A 22,019-nucleotide genomic window follows, 5' to 3' on the forward strand; every position below is an offset into this window, starting at 1 on the left:
AGAAGATGAGCCTGCAGTGGTGGTGTGATGCTGCTGAGAAAGCTCTGGACCCGCGATTCATGTGACTTGTCCGCTAAAATATTCATATAAATTTATACGGCAGTAAAATACAATAAATGCAGGTGTGTTCGCTTTTTACAGTCTTTTACTGACATTGGGTACTGATTGGAAAATGTTGAATTTTTGCAACATATATGAAAAAAAAACCAAACATTTTCTCTAATCATAGAAAGACAGGGTTCAATAAAATTCAGTTAATAGAGGTGTGTCTTATATTTCCAGTCTGATTTGGAGTCCCTGGGTCACGGAAGTTGGAAGCTGGTTTAAAAAAAAAAGAAGAGATTTTTGATATATTTGATAAAACCAATTAATGTCACTCTAAAATATTCATCCAAAAAAAAAAAATTAAGGGGTTAAAATGCAATCAAAATACATGTCCCAGCATGCACCTGCTCATCTCTCCTTAATTTCTTTATGTGGGCACATGCAGGGAGTGACGATGTCAGAGCCTGGACACCAAACCCTAACAGTGCTCTGGTCTGCAATAAATACTTAAGACCATGAGTTGTTCAGCTGAAATGAAATTTTTAAAAAGTAGTATGTCTTCAATTTCTCGTCATTTTAAATATTAATACTAGTATTAATATCTGATATTGATTCTGAATGCCTTGTACACATAACTTGGAAGATGTTTAAATAAAACAAAATGCAAAATCTTTCTTGAGTATGAGAAAAAAAAAAACTAATTTTGCATTACATTTTTCAAATAATTGACAAGATGAAATAAAACAAAATTAAAGTCTAGCACAAATACCTGTTACCCATTTGAAGCCCCCCGTCGTTGGAAGTGTTGTGTTTGTCAGAGTTCACCTGGACAGAGGTACTCAAGCAGAGTTCCTTCGTGCTTAAATATTCTACTGATGAGTTTTTGTCCTTATGTTATCAAATTGAAACTAAAACAGCTGTTTAAAATTGTAAATTTTTATTCAGTATTGTGTTGATCCCTTACAATTAGGCAATCATTCGAATTATTAACAAGATTCACAATAAATGACATAGCAAGGCAATATCAAAGACAAAAATTGGCCCATTACTTACAGCAGTAAAGGCTAAACAGGCAGCCTATTGTGTAAGGCTTTGACGTACTGCATTTCTCTAAATATCACATTTGCTAGGAGCTTCTTACAACGGTTCTGAGAGGTTCAACCCAACATTCTAGACAAATCTGCATGCTCATCCAATGGCCTCAGCTGTGACAAACCGCAGTAAAGAGAAACCTCGCTATGTGGGGCTGCTCTTTCTCTATGCTGATGATGTTGGCCAAAGACGTGTCATCAAGTGATGAAAAAGCACATTCGTTTTTAGTTCCTGCTGATGAGGCACCCTGTAGAGTTTTCTTGTGTCCGAATAGTTGTGTTGACAGTGTCGCTCACCAAAATGCACATTTAAAGAAGAAGGTTCCAGGTTTGAGTCCTGGCTCCATCACAGGATCTTTCTGTGTGAGTCTCCATGTTCTCCCTGTTCCTGTGTGGGTTCTCTCTGGTACTCCAGCTTCCTCCCACAGTCCAAAGACATCAAGAGGGGACGAGGCTGATTGATACTCTAAATTGACTGTAGGTGTGACTGAGTGTGAATGGTTGTCTGTCTCTATGTGTTGGTCCTGTGATGGACTGGTGACCTGTCCAGGGTGAACCCTGCCTCTCACCTGAAGGCTGCTGGGATAGGCTCCACCCCCCCCATGATCCTTAACAGGATAAGCAGTAGAAAATGGATGGATGGATAGATGGATTCCCTCGAACCAAAAACTATAAAGGGAGTTGTACTTTTCGGATTATTCCAGAATATAATCTCTGAGGCAAACAAGCACCACTCGACTGGGCACCCTGCACGTTACCAATACTTAACTCTACAATCTTAAGTTTTCATCAGTGCTTTACAGACATTTATTGTGTAACATGCTATTGTTGTGTATGGAGAAAAATGCACATGACCTGCTATCCAACCCACCCCACTAACATTTGGCCACCAGAGCCCAGTGCTACTCTGGGGGTGGCTTGGATTCACTTAACTATGGCTTGTATACAACGACTAGTTTCTGCCTACTATGGTAAGCATGAATGTTAATGTTAATAATAGTGCTTATAAGTAGTACCGTGCAGCTGTGAATATATATATATATATATATATATATATATATATATATATATATGTTGACTGAAATAAAATGACTGCATGTGTCGTTTAAAACAAAAGCCACACTGACATAAAAGCCTGTACAGTCATAAATACTAGCATAGTTGCACTGTCAAATATGAAATGGGTGTGAACGCCAGCTCTCCTCCTCCTCAAGGTCAATGGTTAAAATCAATCGAGCAGTACTAAAACAGTGGGAGATGCAATGTACTGACATCTCAGCATGACTGCCCAAGGTTTTTACTTTACGATCCCATAAATAAAATGAGTTTAAGTCTAGTCCCGTACAACGGAGGCCTCAAGACCTCTAGGCTGCACTGTTGGTCCCTCACGGTGGAGCATATTGTCAAAGCGTGGTGTGACCTCACATCGGATAAGAAGGGTGTCATCTTTCACAAATGCTCTCTGATTCAGCTGATTTAGGTGCAGAAAGGTCACATAGCCGAAGCCCTTGGGGTTGCGCTGTATAGTGGGCCTCTGGAAGGCTTGCAGGTCTGGTTTAGTCTCCATCACCTCCATGTGGTGCTGACCCTCAGGGCCCTGGTCTAAGATGGCGAGTCGGATAGTCCCCTGGAAGGGCCAGCTCAGCTGCCCGTCATAAGCTCCTTGCATGGTGTGGACGAAAAGGGAGATGTAGTTGGAGCAGCGTGGGGCATTGGGGGTCTGCAGATGTAGGCGTAGGCACAGTTTGTAGCCTGGACGGCCGGTGTAGAAGCCTGGGCTGTGCTCCACCACAGGAAACCCTGCTTCTTGGTTCCGAAGGTGGGAAGAGAAAACTTTGAGGCGCCAGATGAAGACACCGTGACACTGCTGAGCCTCCAGCTCCTTCACAGTCTCCTCCAGTACAGACACTCTTTGCTGCAGCTCTGCAATCTGACCTGCCTGAGGGGGGGATGGGACAACACAACCAATCACATCTTCATTTCAAAATAATATGACCTGATGGCTTCGATAGTGCTCTTTTTAATGTTCTTCTTATCTTTATTTCTTTTAACTTTTTCACCTCCATTCATTTCCTTTGTTTGTGATACATCCTTCCAAAAATATGGTTTCCAATAAAATAAAAAGGAAAATATGACATGATTAAGGTGTGTCTATAAATGCCTCTTTCCTGTTCCACTGCATGTCTGCTACATATGGAAGTGAACGCTACAAGGACATAACAGTACTCAGAGCCAAAGAGATGTCCCGTACCCGTGTATCTTTTAAGATGATGAGCTCACGCAGCTGGTGATCCTGCTTCACCAGTCGCCCATCCATCTCACGGAGCATCTGCATCTCCTCGCGGGGCTGACATGGGGCGGGGGTGTTGCTGCAGCTCATAGCTCCTCTGAAAGAAGGGACGGGTGCCGCCGCTCCCTGATCCTCATAGGAAACTGAAGGTCTGAGCGCCAAGAGGGACTTGGGTGCGGTGCCGTTCACGGTGAGAGCACGCAGGAAGTCCGCCATGTAGCGCATGTGCATCTGTGTGAACTCCTGCATGTGCTGAGCCAGGTTGTGGCGCTGCATCTATAAGGGACACATTCTTTTTAAACAGCTGGTGTGCCACAAACAAGTTCTCCAAAACAAGTTGCTTTGGATGTGATCACCTACCCGTTCCTTACATCCAAAGGTGCTGAAGTTACAGGCAATGGGTGCTTTAGGACAATCTGTTTCACAGTGAGACACCATCTGAAACAAGAACAATAACCTGATTAGCTTCATTCACATTTTCTCAAATAAGTCTTCATTTCAAAGGTCAGTCACTACAGTTTCCTTCTCAGCAAATGTCATGAGGAGAACCCTCCGATTCTACCGAGAGCATTTGCGGACATGATAACAGCTGTGACATGCACTGTGAAAGTGATCCCTGTTGGTCAAACAAAAGAGAAGTGGCCAGTTTTGAAGTACAAAAAAAAAAGTATATTTTATTTGAATCAGTTAGTTCACTAATGCTACTGACACAATGTGAGGGGGGCAGCTACATGCAGCCGTTCCTCCTGCTCACCTGGTCTCTGATCAGATCCATCTCACAGTACTGGCACTTGATGCTGGCGAACGGGCACAGCTGCTCATGGAGCTGAAAGAGCCACCGAAATCAGAGCGTCAGGGGACGAATCCTCACCGATAGGACACATGGTGAAACCAAGCCATTGTGCTGTATTTTGTGGGCAGTACCTCTATCTCTTCATAAACAAAAGATGCCACACAATCTGGACATGACACAGGTCTCCGTTTGCACTCTGCCATTTTGTGTTTCTCCAGGTAGCTTTTTCTCACGGACTGTTGGCACTGTGGGCAGGGCTCCGTGGCAAAGGGACACTGCGCTGAATGATTCTGGAGGGAAAAGAATATGGTTTATTTCCTTCAGTAGACAGAAACATGTTACATGTAACTTTTTACTGTCTACAGCAGAAAAAGAGACATCATTTACCAAGTCAACTATAACTGTGCTCATTACCGACAGAGGGAGAGTCACCAAGACAGATCAGTGAGGCCTCAAAATACTTCAAACACGCTTCAGCAAGTTAAACTAGAAATACTGCATTGCAGTTGTAAGCCTCTGAGATGTGACTGGAGAGCTGAGCTAGATTTGAAGAAATTCGCTTGAGGCATTCCAGGGATACTGCATTGACAAGAATGGGCCATACGTGCGGACAATCCGAAAACACGATGCCTCTGCATGGCGTTTGCCAGCACTGACACATAAAAATGGCTAACTGACTTTAGCAACCTGTGCTACAATAAAATGAACAATAACATGAAGGAATTGAGCAAAAGACTAAAAGTTCAAAACACTGAGTTGATTTGATCAAAGCAAACTGCTTAAGCCATATTTTCACTTCGCATGAACTTTGGAGTCTGTTTGAGAGCTAGACCAGCTCTGTGTTGTTGGGGCAGCAAATGAATCATTTTACAGTGAGAGACATTTGTTTCAGGCAGACTTGAACATTTTGTGAATGTAGCCCTAAAAATTCTCACCTCCAAATGACGCAGCTCCATTTTCTCAACACAGCCAGCGTTTGGACAGCGAACAGTGAGGGAAAGAATCTCCCTTTTGGCAAAATTATCAGGAAACAGCTGGTCCATCAAGAGCATTTCATTGTCCACTGGACACTTCTGTCCTGTATCCCTGATACACAAGAGGCAGAAAAGCAAGTGTCATCATGACCCTTAACTTATACAGGAGTAGAACAGCAAGTGCTCTGTCAAAATACGACATAATTAACTCATTTATTCAGCAGACATCAATCTGCTTTAATTGGCAATATGGCATATTGATGTGCCTAAAACTAAATTCGTGCTTGTTGGGTCTCACACATAAAAGTTTTTGGAGCCAACGTTTTCTCTTCCACACTAAAAGACCGTTTTAGCCCTCGATTTAGTCTTCTCGACAAGAATCCAAACCTGATGGTTATCTGTACCTCCTTGCTCCTGCCATCTATTGTGCACCTTTTGTAATACTGAGGTTTTCACAAGCCTGAATGATTGACTGAAAACACAGGAGGTATATAAAAAAAAAAAAGATTATTAGGAGGAGTTACGAAAATGTGTCAGGAATAGCTTCCTGCCTGTAAGGCTAATTAAGGGACTAACAATGCCTACATAAAGTAAGAACATTTCATGAATGGCCTGTTGCGATTGAAGAAGTGACACATACCGGATGGATTTCTCAATGCAGTTTTTGCAGAAACGGTGTCCACAGGGTGTTTGAATGGCGTTCCTCAGAGCCATGAGGCAGATAGGACACTCATATTTTCTCTCCAGGGGCGGGTCAAACTCCACATCGTAGCCCTGGACGGGGGCAGCAGACTGAAGGCTAGTGGAGGTGCCACTGCTGATTGAAGTCCCAGGGTTCTCAGAAGGACTGAGCATGGATTCTCGTTCCTTTTCCAGCATTGCCAAAGCACAGCTGGACAGCTCTCCACCAGCAAAGCCCTCATAACTGTCCTCCTCCACACTCCCCTTGTTACTGTCAAAGCAAGCCATCTGAGGAAAGAGGGCCAAAAAAGGGGAATTACACATATAAACTTCTGTTATATTGGCATTAGAAACTGGTTCCTTTTAAATGTGAGATAGTAATGCAATGTTTATCAGTAAATTATACCAAAATTATTGGTTACATAAATTATGAACCTGAAGCAATAAAATTTGCATGTTACTTGAAAAATCAGTTAAAAAAATGCATCGAATTATTCCAAAGTGTTTTTCTGCTAGTATTTCTCTGCTAGTACCTTTGGAGACTTTTGTCATGTTTTGGTTTTAAATAGTATAACATGATATCATGGCAAACTTCTCTCAAATACAAATTAAATCACTCCGTTTTGTAAAAACAATCAAGAAGTAATACACAACAAATGCTATAACACCCTTTCCCCTGAAACCTCTACCGGAATGCGTCTGTATTTGTATTGACCACCTTTTCATTTTGTCTATACTGTCTTATTATTCATTATTTTCCTGTTTTTCTAACTTCTCGTTTTACTCCTTGTTCCTATCCTGATGTCTGTTACTGGTCTACTTATAGTCTTACCTGACTGCGTTGTGTATTTGACTGATTTAGTTTCTGGTTTTGTTTGAAAATATTAATTACTATAAACGATTCATAAATTTGTGGGTTCCTGTCTACTTAATGAAACTAATTTTAGAGAAGAGCTGCGAAAATAAATTTCTTGGGTATTACAGAGTAATTTTTTTGTGAATGAATGTGATAGGAAACTTTGCATATGTACAATCCGATCAATACTGATCATACTGTGACTGAAAAAAAGTTAGATGGACACCAGATCATGTGAGTTTTACAAGTCCACAGTTTAAGAGACGAAAAGTTACATTGCGAAAAAGTTATGTTAGCTTTCAAAATAAGCGTCCGTCAACGAGTTCCTAACTAAAGTAGTCCCAATTTTCACTGAGGGAACTGACGCAAACTACTGCAAAATTCGGTCATTAAACTAGGGCTGATCTCTTTAAAAGATATCGACAATGTTACCACATTAATTACTGACAAGTTAGTCATGCCCTGGATGCGGAACTGCAACTTCATACCTGAATGTGCTTAACATGTTTGAAGAAAATACACTGACCAAAACAGCAGGAGGCAGTCGCTCTTCATCCCTAATAACAGCATTTAATTGCTGACTGATCCTGCAATGAAATTTATAAACGATGCTAACAATTACCTTCAAAATGTCCCGAACTTTTCGTTTCGACACAAAATTTCCTGTATCTTTTCCAAACGTCATCAAATACAACCTGTGAACTCTCGTCCTCTGGTGCGGACATGAGCGCCCCCGCCTGGTCGGAGGCTGCATTTCGCTGCCACACAGCAAAAAAGACAGGAAACATGGCGGACCTCAGGAAAATATGTCCGGAGTCTTTGCCCTGTCGTGTCAACTGTTCACGTAAAACGTCTTCTCAAGGAAAGCTTTTCATCCTTCTCTGCATTCTTATAGTGGACTCCGGGGGAGCTACAACCCATTGGGTTGTCACAGAGGACGGAAAAATTCAACAACAAGTATGACAGTTCGCTCACTGAGTCGCTAACATTTACATTAGGTGGCTAGCCTCTATTGCTATTTTTGCTAGCAGTAATTGTAACATTTCACTCTAATGTTTTTCCAGTGAGATTTTGGTTGGTCGCTTGAGCACCAGAAGCGTCTCTTTTTTCTGGCAAAGTGATATTCAGCGAGAACGTTCGTTTAAGGTATCGCTAGGACTGTTAGCTTACGCCAGCTAACGTTACCTCAAAGCAAGCGTCAACGCTAGGTGCTCGAGGTCAAGATGACCAAAACACTTGGGCCCGTGTGACTGGTCCTTATCAGAAGGCAGAGGTAGCCGAGTTGTTGCCAAATGGTAGCACACTGCTACCTTCCTACGTGTCTGTGTTCAAGTGACGGGCCGTGTGTGGCTACTGAGTTAGAACGTCTGGGACGAAATGTAACAATCGTCTACTAAAGTTAGTGATAACACGTGTAACGTCGTAAGTTACTGTTGTGTTAAAATTGCTCTGCCGTCTGTCTGTGTATGGTTTTGCGTAACGGTCACTCTGTGTTTCAGGTCGATTCACCATTAAATCTGAAGCATCCCCATGACGTAGTGATCTTCATGAGGCAAGAGACTCGTGTAAACTACCTCAAGAAACTAGAGGTGTGCCACTTTAACTTTGCCAGTGTTATTAAGTACAATTACTGTGTATGTACATGATGGTTGCACTTTGGGACATTATTTTTGGTCTGTTAAGTGTTCATCTCTGTCAGGTTCACTTTCAGATTTCTTGTATTCACAGTCATTTTCGTTTGTTCCTTATCAAATACGTGACTATCTCAATTACGTGAAGCAGAGGAGTGTTTTCTTGTACTTTTGATTATCTATTATCCAGCTTGGGAAAACTCCATTACCTCCGTGATGACTTAGTGTTAATTATCATTTCTTGTGCTTACACATCCTCGCTGACTCATTGTCCTCTGCTGTTGAGCAGAAGCAGTTGGTGGCACAGAAGATACACATTGAGGAGAATGAGGATAGGGACACAGGGCTGGAGCAGCGACACTACAAAGAGGATGCAGATTGTGTCATGGCTAAGGTACCCCTTGGGGACCTGGACCTGTACGATGGCACTTACATCTCCTTAGAGAGCAAAGACATCAGGTAAGTGTCAGTAAGCAGAAAGTCAATGAGAAAACATGGTATTACCTCCACCAATGATGTAATGGGATTTTTCCAGTGGCGTCTACTTCTGTGTTTGCAGGAACACGCAAAAAACTGTGTTCTCTTCTCATGCTTTGATAAACATTGGTGACAAAGTCGTGTTCAAACATAGTCATTCGGTTAATTTTTGGTAAAGTCAAAGTAGGAATTCCAGGTTGATTGGTGGCATCAGTGTTTAAAACACTTGTATTTACATGGCATTTTTTTCTTACTTTGTGATCTATTTCTCCCCTTCCTTTTTTTTTGTAGTCCTGAAGACTACGTGGATTCTCTCTCGGCTCTGCCCCCAGATCTAGAAAAGCCAGATTGTACCAGCGTGTTTGAACTACCTTATAGTATCCATGCTTTTCAGCATCTCAGGGTATGTAGTGGTGGAACTTTTTAATGAAAATGTGTGTGACAAGCAGGTGGCCACCCTAAGCATCAGGCCATTAGATACACATTTTAATCTGTGCTTCATAAATTATTTCTAATATGCAGTCTGAATCTTAGAATCATCTCTGTTGTTAGCTGGTAGGTTTAGTTAGTCTAAAGCAGAAATTGGCATCTTGATTTTTCTTTAATCTGTTTTAGGGTGTGCAAGAAAGGGCCAACCTTACCTCCCCACTGCTGTCTAAGGAGGACCCCATCTTTAGTTCTTTGTCTCACAAACTGGGCCGCAGTGTTGATGTGGTGGGCCATCGCATCCATCAGGGTTTATTGAGGGTAAGTTCCGCCTCTACAACTTTGCTAGAACTATTCAAAAACAGTTTTGGTCCTCTGATTTTAAATGAAAGCATGGTACATCTTTTGAAAATTGCGTACAAATAATAGATAAGTCTTTTTTAGAAGAATGAATAGTTAAACATAGGAACTACTTGGGAAATCTTTAAAAGGGTTGAATTTAAAGGAATGGAATGTGTTTTGCAAATTGCATAAAATGATATATTTTTAGTGGCCTATTGACTCATAGTAAAAAATATCAGCTATCTGGGAAGAATTTTTTTGGGGACCTCATGCACATACATGTAGTTGTGGTTGTTGAAAGATATTCTCGTTATTCTTTATTGACATTCTTGTCTTCTTCTTGACTTCAAACTAACCATCCGAATGCAGTTTAAGACAAGCAGCAGGATACCTGTACTCTGTGAAATAGTCAGCAATTATTCTATTTAGTGTCAATAACAAATGAATACAAATATTTTAGAGTGTTTGTATATGTAATGTTGGAATTAATGACCGGCGAATCCTTGTCATTTGTTTCACCTTTTTCAGGAGGCCGCTGTGTTCGTGTCATATCGGACTGATATGGGCCCAGCGCTCCCTCATGTAGTTTCTCAACCAATGTTCTCTTCTCAAATATTATGTTTATACTTAGTGCAGTGCCCTTAGTTTGAGGGTCCGTATCCCACCACTCTATGTAGGGCAGCGCCTCTTGCTTGATGGGTGGGCCATGGGTGGTATGATTTAATAAACCTTCCACACAACCTCCGAGCCGAATGGCATCTCTGGAGCTGCTTGAATATAGCAAAAATCCTAATCATTTTAATTTTGGTTCATATTGAGATCACACTTATTTAACACAATTATTTTACACTGATTGGTTGAACTTGGACATAAAATGGAAAATAACACAAATTCTTGACTTCAGTCCAGTGAGGTGTATGGCACGACCCATCTGAGATGTTAACAGTTTGGAGTTTGTCCTTCAAAGGGAATCAGCCATATGCACATGTGTGATTGTGTGTTGCAGAATTCATCGTCCTGGGTGCTGTACAACATGGCTTCATTCTATTGGCGTATGAAGAACGAACCTCAGAGGGCAGTAGACTGTGTGGTGCGTGCCTTGCACTTCTCTCCGAGGTACAGTCAGGCTAATCACAAGGTTATTGTGGTAGTGTTGTCCTCTACACAGATGTGCTCATTCTCACATGTTTTATGTGTGTTTTACTACTAGGCCACACAAGGATGTTGCCCTGGTTAACATGGCCAACATCCTGCACCGCGCCCATTTCTCAGCAGATGCGGCTATTCTAGCCCATGCTGCCCTGGACCTTACCTCAGATCTCTTTACCAGCCACTACACATTGGGCAACATTTATGCAGTAAGTCACAAAGAAGACAAGACCCATCTGTTAAAACATGCAATATGATGTCCCCAAAAAGGTAACATCGTCAACTTTTGGAACATTGTTTTCACTGTTACTATGCTATACCCCCATTTGGTTTGTCATTATGTCTGTGTGGGTCTTAAAACGTAATGAAGCAGGAGCATCCACATACTGCTGTCTGCCTTTGACACAGTAACTGACTAACTCCAGGGTCAGAGATACATTTGCCCACAATCTGGATTTTGGTGTAACCATACTGACTGATAGAGTTCTGACTGGAGTTACTATAACAGCATTAATGCAATAAACAAACATAGATATTTGGCAGAAGTTGGCACTGAACTGCTGCTGTTGCAACATTTTTGCCATGTAGTGAACTTTGTAATTTCATTTTTAAATTCTCAATATCTTACTGATGATTTCATTTGAATCAAACATTTGTGGAAGTGTAGCAGCTAATATTTTTACAGTGTGGTTTTTACATTGTACAAAAAAAGTGCTTTGTCCTCTGATGTCTGATTGTCTCCCTCCTCTTGTCTCTACCTGGCCAGATGCTTGGGGAATACAACCACTCTGTGCTGTGTTATGAGCAGGCTCTGCAAGCCCAGCCAGGCTTTGAACAGGCCCTGAGGAGGAAGCATGCTGTGCTCTGTCAGCAAAAGCTCGAACAGCGCCTAGAAGCCCAGCACAGGTAGACAAGCAGTTACGCACAAGTTATAGTCTAAAAAATATACATACAATTGAATGTTACTGAAGAAGAGGTCAGAGTTAATCTTCAAAAATGGATTAAAGCCATTGTTAAAATTGATAATCAATTCTTAAAAGATAAAACAAAAATAATTACCATATAAAAGTGTCTGTATGAATTTGGTTTTGTTTACATGTGTTAGAATTTCTTTTTATCTGCTTGTAAATAACTCTTTGTAATTATTAAATAACTGCAGAAAACACCATCAAAGACTCAAACAAATCACTAATTTATCACATGATCAGATGACTAAATGTTTGGTTCTGGGATACATTGTATCATACGTGGTTGTCAAAGACAGACTTCTAAGAGCTTTCCTCCTCCCTTTTAGTTTTCTGTCTTGCACAGTTCATTTTAGTACCACATCTTATGACTTCAAGTGATACAAAATCTCCAGCCGGAAGTGGTAGAATTAAACTTTTTTAAAGAGAGTCCATCATTGGTGTAGTCATAAGATCATATGACCCGCTGTGTTACCTGTGCATCCTTTACCCCAAACTGTCGTTTTTTTCCACTGTCTCACTTTTCTTTTTTTTTCTTTTCTCTTTCTGTTAGATCTCTACAGCGAACCCTGAATGAGCTGAAGGAGTACCAGAAGCAGCATGACCACTACCTTCGCCAGCAGGAAGCACTGGACAAACACAAGCTTCTGCAGGAAGAGCAGATACTCCGCAACATCATCCATGAGACGCAGATGGCCAAAGAAGCTCAGATTGGTAAGATGCTCGTACAGGGACTAGACTAGGCCATAATAGCCCTGAGTATACTTAAAACATGAAATAAATTTGGCTTGTGCATATAGCGTATTGCTATGATGATGAATCTGACTTGCCAGTCTCCTTGCCATTGATTATGCATGTTCTACATTGGATAAAAGTTGCGGGTGATTTAGAAAAAACATGCCATTTAATTAGGCAAATCCTGCAGTGAGCACCCAGGGTGACAGAAAGTAATGAAGTTTTGAAATGTGTAGAAGATTTATTGACATCTCGCAGTTGAATTGAGAATTTCTTGCCTTGACTATCAGTGAAGATCATCTACAGTAGGCAGCAGGACAATTCACATATGATCTCCTGTTGTTAAAAATTGTCTGATCAGACTGATAAACATTTAGGAAAGCAGAAATAAGTGATGAGCAGGTTTTACCTCCATGAACATACACTTCCTCTTTCTACAGATGTTTCCCTCATCAACCATGTCAGAAATGACCACATGACGTTGCTTTAGATGTGGCCAAAACAAAACAAAACACTGTTTGTCTGGGTACATAAAGTCTCCACAGAGGCATGCGGCTCTGCAGGTTTCACAGCAGTCTGCATTCATCAGCCACTGCTTCCAACTTTAGATTTTTCTGTGATTTAATGTTGGCAGAAGTGAAATTTTTTTAAAAAAAGGATTACAATGAAATGAACAGGAGCTAAAGCCAAATGTCTAATATGTGGGCTTGTCTATTCTGTGGTACAGTAAATGCAACTATTTTCTTTTTAATTTTATTTTCTTTAACCAGAAAAGAACCCATTGAGATCAAGATCTCTTTCCCAAGGGTGACCTGGCCAAGAGGTCAGCAGCACTTATCATAAGAACAGTTTTAAGGAAGTGACAGTATAAATTAACAACATAGCATTTTCAGTAAAAAGTGTGGGTGCTGTAACACAACACTAAAACAAAAATGTAAGATTTAGTAAGGTTACTGTATGACTTGAAAAATGTTGACTCATTAATCTGTCTTTCATAGTCATGCACATCCCTTTTTTGCACATCCTCTGATCATGAGTTATTAAACAACAGCTGTGTGTTGTGTACCTCTTCAACCTCAGGGAACCATCAGATGTGTCGACTGGGCCAGCAGCAGCGCAGCCTCTTCTGCCCCTTTGATCTGCCTGTGCGTTATCACCGTGGCGATCTGTTTGAACACGTCCACTATGTCCAAGTAAGTCTTCTAATTCTGGGTTACTGCACTTAATATTTTTAAAAAATGTAAAGGCCTCAACAATATACCAGTGAATTTATTCTCACTGTCACACCAACAGTTTTTCTTTTGAGAAATAATTCAGGAAAAAGGTTTCATGGGCCTTTTTGTTTTCCTCTCGGTTCTTAGTTTGGAGAAGAGGTATCTGTGGCATCCAGTGTCGCACTTGTTTCAGAGCGCAACTCAAACCAGACTACAGCCAGTCCTCAGCTCCATCCCTCAGTGTCTGGAGACCAGGACCCCGTCACTGCACTCTGGGGTGGCCATCATGATTACACACAGGCAAGACAGAGACGTACTGTTGACTGTAGTTAATCCTTTTTTTTTTTACTTTAAAATTACCTTGGTGACCACAGGGCACACACTTGAATTGAAAACAGCAGGAGAAAGTACCTCTGCTGTCCTTATGCACACTATATACCCTTCAGGAGTAATTCTTCTTGAGAAAAATACTTTATTACTTTTTGTCTCCTGGTTATAAAGACAGTGAAAAAATATTTAAAAACATGTTCATGAGAACATTTCAGCATTTTGAAGATGCTTCGGGCATTGATTTGCAATCAAAGAATCACAAATTCATTCCAGTATTTTCATGATTAAACTTTGACATAATTCCAGTACAAGAATTTCTGATTTGCTGCTGTTCTGCTGTAGGATGTGCAGAGAATGCTGTGGCCTCAGAGGACTGACTGCGCTCATGAGTACCCAAGTGTTCCCCCTGCTCACCTGTTACCAACATACTACCTTCCACCTGAAACACAGGGTCTCAGGTAAGTACACATTCCTGGTGGGGGTTAATTTGTAGGTGTGTGTATTGTAGCAGTTTAAATGCTTTCTGCTCAGCAGTCTCAAGAACTGTGGCAAACACTCAAGAACTGTGGCAAACACCCAAGAACTGAGATGAAAAATTACATGTCTGGTTGTGTGTATTCAGCCCAGTGGCAGCTCTCCTCTATGGGAGTAGTAGTCCTCCTCAGATGGTTTCTGTGCCAGACTGTGGTCCTGTCCCCCAACCACACCCAGCCCTCCTGCCAACTTCACTAGACTGGCCCCTGGAGGAAAAGGAGCTGCCAGATCCCTTTGCCTCCCAGGTACTTGTCCACTTTTTTGTTAATGTGTGTGTGTTTTGGAATAACAAAGAAGATGTGAAACAAGTAGTAATCTGTGTCAAGTATGCTAGTGTTTCCTATAGTGATAGCAGTGGTGCATTAGCATATCCAAAAATTGTTATTTATATGAGCATTTCTTATTACAGGTATTGCAGTTCCGGAGCGGAGGATGGACATTGGAGCAAATTGGTTCCAGAATAGCTCAAGCTATGAAACAAGTGAGTTTTTCCTCATAGTTGCAGTATGCACATCCATCCATTCTGGATCATTAAGAACAGAAAACTATGGTTGCTCTACTCTGTGCAGCTCTATTTATCGTTGGTCGCATTCCCAGAACTGTGGCTTCCTCGGAAGTTTGAATCCACAGATTGGTGTCTTAGCATGTTTGTGGTAAATTATGGGATAGTTACCCATTCTTACTCATCTCCTGAATTAACAGAAGTTTTATTTGTATATGTAGGCCACTATTCCCAGCTGGCAGCTCCACAATGAGGCATCTCTTTTCTGGCGGGCCAAAGGCAATGGAAGCTGTGCCCTGCAGTGCCTGCGCCAAGTGTTGATCTCAGCTCCTCCTGCCTACCGCCAGCTGCCCCTCACCAATGCTGCTAATCTGCTTCTACACCATGGCTTGACCACCCACGCACAGACCCTCATGGAACAGTCTTTGGCTCTTAATGCATCAGAGGTAAAGGCACATCTGTATATCCACTGCTGGGGTGAGATTCCAGCCAGTTTCAGTCTTATTCTGTATGTCAGAAATGTGAGTTTTCCAGACTAGTACAATATTTTGTTTTTTTTTTTGCACACTGCAGATTTAGCTTTTGTTCACCTACAGCACACTACACGGTGTATTTCACCCCATAGAATGCAGTCTCAAAACAGCTGCTGTATGGTCAATCCATCGATCTTTCCCTGGTTTTTGCCTTGTCTTTCCATAGCCCCACACCCTGCTGAGCCTGGTGAGCTTGCAGTTGGCCCAGGGAAATGTGACAGGTGCCTTGGCCTTGTTCCGCCACATCCTGGTTACGGCCGTTTCCTCAAGCGCTTCCATCGCATCCTTTTCCGGCTGTGAACAATGTCGTAATGGCATACCTTTGCTGCGCTGCCTGCAGTTCTACCCCTTTCTGTACAATCTTTCACACCGACAGCCCTGCTCTCGTGAGTAACTAACATACTCAGAAGTATATTAATGTGTCTCCTATGTTGAATGGATTTTGATTGTACTTCTTAGAATATACCTTCTAGAGAGCCACACTCCAAAGACCTCAACTGTGGTTCAGGGTCAAAACATCAGCAGTGACCCAAAGGAATGTTTCAAGATACAGATGTACTGTTGGGAAGTAAAAACAAAAAAAAACAGCTTTGTATGTTCAGACTTTCTGATGAATGATAATGATTACATGTAATTTCCTGTGAGTGAAGGTGAAGGATGTGAATGTGAAGCTGCAGCAGTAGGAAATGCTAGGTTTGCATTAGCAGGATCTTAATACAGCCTTTTTCGTGGAATGCTACCACCAACACTCAGTTTGTCTCAAAATTACAATGCTTTCATCATGAAACTTTGGCTCAATCATCATTATCTGATCCATGTGTTTCAAAGAACATCCTTATGATTATTGTTTACATGTCAAGCTGCAGCAGAGTAATGCCCTACTCAGGGGAGCCAGCTAACCATGGGCTTATTAAGAGAGTGTGTGCGATGGGCTGATTGATTTAAAGAGCTCAGCACTGGTCACAACATACTGAGCTTCTCTACAGCCACTGGCAGAATCAGAAAATGTTGTCACTGAACTTTATTCCACTATTTTAAAATATTACTAAAAGTTATTTATGGTATTCAATGGCAAACTGTTTGTGCTGGTTTGTGCAATATAATGGCATTTAGAGTAAGGCTCTATCTTGTCCTCTTAAGTATGTAGTTAATGGTTTACGCTATGTAATTATTATTAGCAGTGTTCTTTTTATACATGGACTCAATTGGCAGAGACAGTGCTTGTCTTTAAATGAGAACCCCCCCCTGCCAATGTTGTCCCTTGAAGCTGCAAGAGTGGCTGTGGGGAACAAGTAGTAGGTTGCACTTCTGATGTGAACGGAGACAGTGCACCTACTTCTTTATTCATATCCGTGGGAGTGAAGTGAAAAGTGCTTTGAAGTGGAGAAATTTTGCCACTCAATAATTTAAGCTGCAGAAAATAGCTGATGCCAAATTTAGAGGGGTCTTTATTTTACTCTCCCAAGCTAAATATTCTTCCCATAAACCAAAGTGACTACATGTGCGAACACAAACAAATAAACCCCCCCACTCACACATCTTTGGTAAGGCAGAAGGCTGTGTTATACATGAAGTCTATATTCAAAGGCTCATGAACTGAACTTTTAAGAAAACAGCAATTCCTCCGATTCTAGCTATTATTAGGCGTACAATTACTACCTTCAGACATTTGTTCTAAGTGAAGTTGTCTGATGTGTGTGCTTGAACATGTGTTAATGTAGAGGGTGCAGCCTGCATTGCTGAGGACCTCGGTATACAGCTGGAGGCATGGGAGGGCAGCGAGGAGAAGCAGGACCCCCCAGCCATCTCCGCCATGGACGACTCGTTGCTCTTTGAAAGTAAGAATATCACTGAGTGACACCTTCAGTGACTGTGTGAATCAGAGAAGGTGATCTCCCCTGCAGTAACCTGAAAACAAGAAAGCACTCAACTTTGTAGTATACAGACTGAGTGATGTAATCACTGAAAATATAAATAGCAAATTCTGAGTAGTAGTTGCAGCCTGAAACATATCGGGTATGACATTATCCAGCATACCAGCTACCAACCCTGAGCATGACATCAGAGGAACATGGCTGCCGTATGAGTGTCTCTGACTTTATCAGTCGCAGTTTGAGGAAATAGATCAGACTCTTAATTGTATGTCTCAATCAGTAAAGTGCGTTTTCAGCATCACTATTTTAATCTACTCTCTTGTACCGATCCAGAGGTCGTCTTGGATACTAATGGGTCCGGTGAGGCAGCAGGACAACAGCGAGCTTCCCACTCTTCCGCAGGAACAACTAAAATGGCCACTCCATTTGGAGGTGGAGGAGTTGAAGGGGAGGAAGAGGAGTGGCAGCTGAAGGAAGACCTGATGGGAGCTTTTGAAGGGGCCCTGGATGTCGGAGGCAAACGGGGTGATCTGAGAGGTATCCGGGTGCTAAAGAATGACCGTGTCATGGGGGCACGTGCTGGCGGAGGGCCCTGCTTTGGAAACTGTGAGGATGACGAGGGAGCAGAATGGGTAACAATATAAATTAAGACAGTAAAAACAATATCTGGTGTGTGTCCCCTGCTGATCTGAAGGTGTGAGTATATTTGTTGTTAATCATCAGATCACCTTCCAAGTAAAGCGTGTCAGGAAGGCAAAGGTGGACGGGACAGAGACTGTGGCTGTTGGTGATGACAGCCAGAATGGGGACGCATTACCTGGAGGACATTCAGTCTTAGAGATCAGTGGACCAACTATCCCATCGCCAGGACCTTCAGGTACCATATTAGGTTTACTAGCACTTGATGAATGAAATAAAACCTTAATGAGGCACTAAAGATGTTTGTATCTTGTTTTTGCTTTGTGCAGGTCGTTGGAGGGATTACACAAGTCTTGGCTGGCCTGGGCCAGAGGAGTGCCAGCGGACACGAAGGGTAGACCTCACCACTGTAGCCAGCACCTGGTTGGCCGTCTCTGCCAAGAACATTGAGTAAGTCTCACTCTGTCCTTTGATCGTAGTGAAATTTTCATAGGATGTAACAGAGAAGTGGATTCTTAATTTATGGAATTGGTCCTGAGACAGTGACATTTTCCCCTCACTGCCCACTTCAGCATTACAGAGCACATAGACTTTGCCACTCCGCTCCAGGAGCCAGCCGCTGAGCCTTTATGCAACGCTAACTTGGCTGCAAGTATGCACACCCTAGACCACCTTGCAGGGGTGGCCAACCGAGCCGCTATCCACTACACAGGAGAGAGCCAACTACGTGAGGTGGGCGGAGGCACAGGCCAGACCTAACAATGGCAGGAACTATGATCATAATCTACAATCATCATCGCTAAACTTGTTTCTAAATTGCAAAACATCTCCTCCCTTTTGTCATCTCTCAGGTCTTGCAAAACCTTGGCAAGGAGAAATTCTCCCCCCAGTCCTTTGAACAAGTGGGCACTCGCATTGCCAAAGTATTGGAGAAGGTAACGATTCAGGGTGTTTGACAGATTTCAATTTAAAAAGGCAAATCACTTTCAAATACATACACAAACATTTGCGGAGATCTTTTGTTTTTCAAGCCTTTCTATATTATCAGGCATCCTTCTGCAGTTATTCACCATTTAATCTTGCAGTTTAGTCAAACATCCCTTCATTGTGTCAGAAAAGTACAGTGGAAAACTATTTCTGGCATGATTGTATTTCTGTAAGTTAATCTTAATTGTCATGTTGTTACTTGTTTATATATTCGTATTTATGTACGTTTTGAGAAATATTCATTGAGAAAACCAAACAGCCCTGCCTTATTTCCAGTGTGTAGGTTGCTACGAGCTTGTTAGGTCTGGGTTTGATGACGGTTGTCAGGGGGACTTTGAACAGGGCAGCTTAAAAAGTAAAAGAAGCAGAGAATGTTGACCGAAATCGTCCCCCAATAGCAGGCTCATAAGCCCCAGCTCTCTGACAGTAAAGTAGACCAACCCCATTAGAATAGTAATGCAGTCAGAACCTGAACACTGAAAGCTTGGACAGCCCAGAGCTCTCAAAAAAATGAACTCCACGAGGGGAAAACCGGTGACAACTCTTAACTTGTGAAACAGACCTCTTGTTTGTCAAGGCTGCTCCAGAAGTGTCATGCTGTCAAGCCCTCGATGTCAATATTGACTTGATGGTTTTCTGAACAGTAAAGGATAGTTAAGCGTATTTTTCTGCCTCCATGTCACCATTCGTGACTGGTGGTGGATAAGACCGTGATTCCAGTTTTCTCCTCCTTGAATATGCAGAATCAGACATCGTGGGTTCTTTCTAGCATGGCTGCACTCTACTGGCGAGTGAAAGGTCAAGGCAAGAGAGCCATTGATTGCCTGCGACAGGCCCTCAACTACGCCCCCCATCACATGAAGGCAAGTATCCACACCAGGACACCACCAGATCTCATCTTTCAGGTAAAATTTGCCTTCAGCGCAGTGAAATATGTTGTTTTTCCTTCTCGCCTGTGAACTAGGATGTGCCCCTCATCAGCCTGGCCAACATCTTCCAGAATGCTCGGCTGTGGGAGGACGCTCTAACGGTCGCTCGTATGGCCGTCGAAATTGCCCCGCACTTTGTGGTGAACCACTTCACTTTGGCCAACGTCTACATCGCAATGGTGATGACAACAATCAGATCTTTTATGGTCATTTGTTTACTTGCATGAGACACAAGCAGTGCTGCAACAGAAACAAGGGTGCAGCTCATGGGTGCTAACGCTCACATGGTGTCTGTGCTCTTTGGGAACAGGAGGAGTTTGAGAAAGCTATGCGCTGGTACGAGTCCACTTTGAAGCTGCAGCCGGAGTTCGCCCCTGCCAAAGACCGGTTAAGAACCATCCAGTGTTACCTGCTTACCAAGAGGGAGCGCCGTCAGCCCTAAAGCACTGAACCAGTTGGACCCCTGGAGTAGCCCGCAGTCATGTACACAACGGATAAACAACGCAAACACATGCACGCACACACAAACACCCACTCATTTGTAGACCACAGAAAAAGTGTAAAAAAGGTATCCCGTAGAACCTGGCTTTGTTTTAACTGCCCAAAGAATTATACTTGAAACGTCACAAGTACAACTGTAGATATTTTTACTCAACAATTTTTCTGGCGGATGCAGGAACTCTTGTTGTCCTAATAGTCAAGAAGAAAAAGAAGGTTTGCTTGACTTACAAAACACTGTCCTTGAAGACACTTCAGCTTTTTGGTAAGAACAAGTCGCACCTGAAATAAAGGGAATTCCTATATTGTGTACAATTGTTCTCATGGATAATATCATGTAGGGGGCCTGGAGACGGTGCGGTGTTTTAATTTAACTTAATCAGAACTTTTAATTGAAAGTGTTGCCATACAATAATACATAATTTCTTAAGATGTTAAGGAATGAGCTGCTCTACTCAGTGGCTGAATAAGTTTGAATTAAACAATGTATGCCCTCATTATTTCCGCTTCATAAAATGGATGGGAATTCTTAGTTTTTTTGCACTTTGTTTCTATATCATTCCTATTTATATGGGACCTGCAAACTGTTTGATTTTGCTCCAAGCTAATTTAATGACAAAAATAGAGAAATGTTATGTAACATTTGCTTCTTAACTTATGGAAATCATCAGGCAGAAAAAGGAATTTGCCAATGACCATCCATAAAAAGAAAACTCAAAAGTGGAATCTGTATTAAATGTACAGTATTAAAGGCAGTGTGTGAATGTCTTCCATTTGTTTGTCTGTGTCAGTTCTTTTCCTCTTGGAGTCCTTGTCTAACAGTAGAACTGTAGTATTATGACCATTAATAACAGTAATTAATCTATATTTCCACTAAAAATATATTTTAAAAACATGCTTGGAAAACGACATTTACATTTTACAACTGACCTAATGGTGGCACTGTCCACCCTTTTTAGGCTCCTTTCTTCAGGGGTGTAATTTATGGGCACTTGTAGGGAATTTTGTCATTGTCATTTGTCAAATCAGATCCTTTTCTTAGCTCAGATAACAGATACTTTTACTTTGAAAGGTTAGGTCAGGTGGGAATTTAGTTTGAGTCAGGCCAGGTTGAGGTTTTCCCCTGTATTGAGTGGAAAGGCAATATTTATGTCTTTGGTGATACACACTTGATGACAGTACCACTTGTCACCTATGCTCCAAAGAAAGTTGGTCTCCCAAATTCGGTGTCATTCTGTAATCAATCATTCATTATTAATTATATTATTGTCTCCTATAACTGAGACATGCAGTATTTTTAAATGCCCGCGATGGATCCTAACTTGCTTCATTTCAAGGGTGCTATGTTATTTAATCCTGCCGGGGAACTCGTCTGAGTCTTGGTCCTTCTTCCAGAGAATTTTCAAGGATGCATCTGTGTATCCACTGCAGTACTAAGTCACCCACAATCCCGTCAGGGTTCGTACGGTTATAAAAATCCTGGAATGGTTTTATGAAAAAAAAAAAAATTGAGCAAGACAATCA

The 22,019-nt window shown here is 41.9% G+C and overlaps 2 protein-coding genes across 3 annotated transcripts; one reads left to right on the forward strand and one right to left on the reverse strand.

Moving 5' to 3' along the window:
• Positions 1–993: 993 nt before the first annotated feature.
• traf6 (TNF receptor-associated factor 6) lies at positions 994–7,429 on the reverse strand. Of its 2 annotated transcripts, none has more exons than XM_086193744.1 (8): positions 7,353–7,429; positions 5,834–6,162; positions 5,155–5,305; positions 4,351–4,509; positions 4,181–4,252; positions 3,787–3,864; positions 3,388–3,702; positions 994–3,075 (listed from the first exon to the last, which is right to left on the reverse strand). In XM_086193744.1, exons 1-8 carry the CDS (start codon positions 7,413–7,415, stop codon positions 2,470–2,472), a joined length of 1,773 nt encoding a protein of 590 aa, XP_086049870.1. In that variant the 5' UTR covers positions 7,416–7,429; the 3' UTR covers positions 994–2,469. The 2 variants fall into 2 exon arrangements, with proteins under 2 accessions (XP_086049870.1, XP_086049880.1); XM_086193754.1 differs by having other exon boundaries at positions 7,257–7,388.
• A 47-nt stretch (positions 7,430–7,476) lies between these two features.
• On the forward strand, positions 7,477–21,252 carry ttc17 (tetratricopeptide repeat domain 17). The gene is made up of 25 exons (XM_086179248.1): positions 7,477–7,687; positions 8,230–8,319; positions 8,651–8,820; positions 9,130–9,241; positions 9,454–9,585; positions 10,613–10,722; positions 10,817–10,964; positions 11,522–11,661; positions 12,274–12,434; positions 13,536–13,648; positions 13,817–13,969; positions 14,342–14,457; positions 14,622–14,778; positions 14,943–15,014; positions 15,257–15,481; positions 15,735–15,954; positions 17,290–17,406; positions 17,776–18,074; positions 18,166–18,319; positions 18,411–18,531; positions 18,654–18,813; positions 18,933–19,016; positions 19,812–19,931; positions 20,033–20,176; positions 20,308–21,252. The coding sequence occupies exons 1-25, from the start codon at positions 7,517–7,519 to the stop codon at positions 20,437–20,439; spliced, it is 3,621 nt and encodes a 1,206-aa protein (XP_086035374.1). The 5' UTR covers positions 7,477–7,516; the 3' UTR covers positions 20,440–21,252.
• Positions 21,253–22,019: the final 767 nt, after the last annotated feature.

This window comes from Aulostomus chinensis, chromosome 2 (assembly GCF_037954235.1).
Source record: "Aulostomus chinensis isolate RoL2024-O1b breed Wild chromosome 2, RoL_Achi_v1.0, whole genome shotgun sequence".
NCBI lineage: Eukaryota > Metazoa > Chordata > Actinopteri > Syngnathiformes > Aulostomidae > Aulostomus > Aulostomus chinensis.

Bases quoted from the DNA above. Each gene is read 5' to 3' on its own strand.
- traf6 (XM_086193744.1), bottom strand. From the start codon at position 7,415: ATGACGTTTGGAAAAGATACAGGAAATTTTGTGTCGAAACGAAAAGTT. The intron at 5,306-5,833 runs GTATGTGTCACT...CTTGTGTATCAG, and splicing joins TGCATTGAGAAATCCATCCG to GGATACAGGACAGAAGTGTC. The intron at 4,253-4,350 runs GTACTGCCCACA...TGGCTCTTTCAG, and splicing joins TTGTTTATGAAGAGATAGAG to CTCCATGAGCAGCTGTGCCC.
- ttc17 (XM_086179248.1), top strand. From the start codon at position 7,517: ATGGCGGACCTCAGGAAAATATGTCCGGAGTCTTTGCCCTGTCGTGTC. The intron at 18,320-18,410 runs GTACCATATTAG...TGCTTTGTGCAG, and splicing joins CCCATCGCCAGGACCTTCAG to GTCGTTGGAGGGATTACACA. The intron at 18,532-18,653 runs GTAAGTCTCACT...TGCCCACTTCAG, and splicing joins GTCTCTGCCAAGAACATTGA to CATTACAGAGCACATAGACT.